Source organism: Limulus polyphemus, unplaced genomic scaffold (assembly GCF_000517525.1).
Source record: "Limulus polyphemus unplaced genomic scaffold, Limulus_polyphemus-2.1.2 Scaffold11595, whole genome shotgun sequence".
Lineage (NCBI taxonomy): Eukaryota > Metazoa > Arthropoda > Merostomata > Xiphosura > Limulidae > Limulus > Limulus polyphemus.
The window spans coordinates 7,857-10,103 of record NW_013677205.1 but is presented as its reverse complement, the minus strand read 5'-3'; the positions used below and the strand labels follow the sequence as shown (position 1 = coordinate 10,103).

Sequence of the window (2,247 nt, the reverse complement as noted above, 5' to 3'; positions counted from 1 at the left end):
AGACTTGTGTCGTTAAAGTTTCGTTGGAACGAAGTTACTGAAAAATCAATTAACAAACGGAGACGTAACAATATGTATCATATTGTTTGAATGATGTTTACATAACCTTAATTCTAAAAACTAATTGTTATAGAAACTGCACTTAAAAATTATATAATTTCTTATTTTATGATAAGTGATGAAGCTAAATTTTGTGCTCAACAGAGTGTATAGATTTACCAAAAATATATTATTTAGGATTACAGGTGTTTCCTGTTAAGTCATTATTTTAAGATTTTGTTTAGAATTCATTTAGAAAATGAAAGACATATAAAGACTAAAATGTTACAGTTAAGCTCATCAGATGTGCTGTAACACATCAGGAGTTGATTTTACAGAAATTAGTGGCTGTTTTATTCATCACAATATCTGGCAAATGATAAAAAAACACTAATATTACTTTTCAATAGTAATTCAGTTATAGTGTGTTTATCATTTCACCTCTTAGAGAAGAAACTTCATATGAAAATTAGTTCTCCCCCCTAATTTGTGTCAAGAGTCTTGTGAAAGTCTATTGCCTCTTACAAGGTCATTTACCTATAGAATACCTGTTTTCAATGCTAAACTAGTCAATATACACTGGCAGAATGTCTGAAAGTCATGTTTACCTCAGTCTGAGTTGCAAGTGCAACATTGGAAGGTGTGCATGAAATGTAAACATTATAAGTACCGTCATGATGGGGTTTCTGTTGAAGTGAAAACAGAGATGAGAATTAGCTGTCACTTAGCAGGTTTCCACCCTTTCTATTCTCAAATTGGCCATTCACCAAATTTGTTCAAATCCAGTGAGAAAAATGTTGGTAGGAGTGCTGGGGCCATAGACAAAATACTGGTATTATTAGGCTCGATCCAAGATTGCCTTGTCTGCTTTAATGTTTATGCTAAGCTGAAATCATTATGTGAGGCTCCTTTTAACTGGCTGATTGACAGCCGCCAACCAATTGCAAAGTGCAGTGGCAGACAGTTAAAAAGGAACAGCATAGAGATAGACTTTAAATGTTTTGCCAACCACCTTTAATAATGATTATATTTATGCCTATTTGCTTAGAATTACATAGAATAGCCATTTTGTTGTCATCAGATATGTGTAAAATCAGTTAGATGCAGCCTAATTGGGGATATATATATATATGATCTAAGGAAAGTTGGGATGAGGCAGGTATAGAACAAAATTCTTGAAATTTGTGATAAATGAAAACATTTTATGTACATATTAAATATCACAAATTCCAAATATATTTTTCAGTCTCATAAGTTCTATTATATATGTATTATAAGTTATATTATCATCTGCGTTGATCCAAAGAATCTGGACATGTATTACAATACAGAATATATAGAATTCATAAAGTATTACATTAATCTTATAATATTCATGTTTAACATATATTATTAAGTTCAAAAATCTTGCTATTAAAAAATTTATAGTGTTTTATTAAATTAAATTTTAAGACTTAGTAAGACATTTATGAATTTAAGTGCAAGTCATAGGTTCTGTTCAACAAATTTCATAAAAAAAAAGAAAAATTACAAACAACTTTTGTGTCTTACTGATCTAATGCTTTGCCTGTTGTTAGATTACTGTGTCTTTTTATCTATCAAATATTTAGTTGCAAATATGGGATTCACAATACACAAACATTGGCTTAGAATTAAAAAATTGTAGTAATAGTATACCTGAAGGTTCATGCATGAGAATACATAATGTTTCATATCTGCCTTTAAAAAGATTCAGTTTATAAACGATTGATTAGTAATTTGCCCTAGTGGAAAATGATATGATCAACATTGTCTCAATATTTCATGAAATGATCAGTTTGTTCTTAAGTGATCTAATTATTACCATTATAAACATGTCTATGTAGTATCTGTTTTAAATATTTTATGAAATGACTAGTTTGTAAGTTAACTGATCTTTAATTTTGAACACTGGATCATAAGTTAAAATGGCAAAATTCACATGTTTACTGAATATCTTAACAGTGAATAATATGAATATTTAGTGACTCAAAATGACATAAAATGCACAGAGAACACTAAGTTCTCTCTGGCTTCCATGTGGTCATATTGGCTTGGACCCTGGACCAGCCAAAAGTTTTATTTGCTTTCTTCATCCTTGTAAAGTGACCAGAAAGTGAGGTTATCCAGAAACATTACGTACCAATCAAAAGAAGACAAGAAAACTGCAAAGCAGAAGGAATAATAAGA

At 30.1% G+C, this 2,247-nt stretch overlaps 1 protein-coding gene across 1 annotated transcript in view; it reads right to left on the bottom strand.

The window, feature by feature from the left end:
- Positions 1-715, bottom strand: part of LOC106476788 (venom serine protease-like) — a gene marked incomplete at its 3' end in the record, with an annotated part of 5,403 nt that extends 4,688 nt beyond the window's left edge. Inside the window, exon 1 of the mRNA XM_013937415.2 lies at positions 710-715. Coding sequence (XP_013792869.2) covers positions 710-715 — 6 coding nt within the window. The remainder of the gene's footprint in view (positions 1-709) is intronic.
- Between the last annotated feature and the right edge of the window lie 1,532 nt (positions 716-2,247).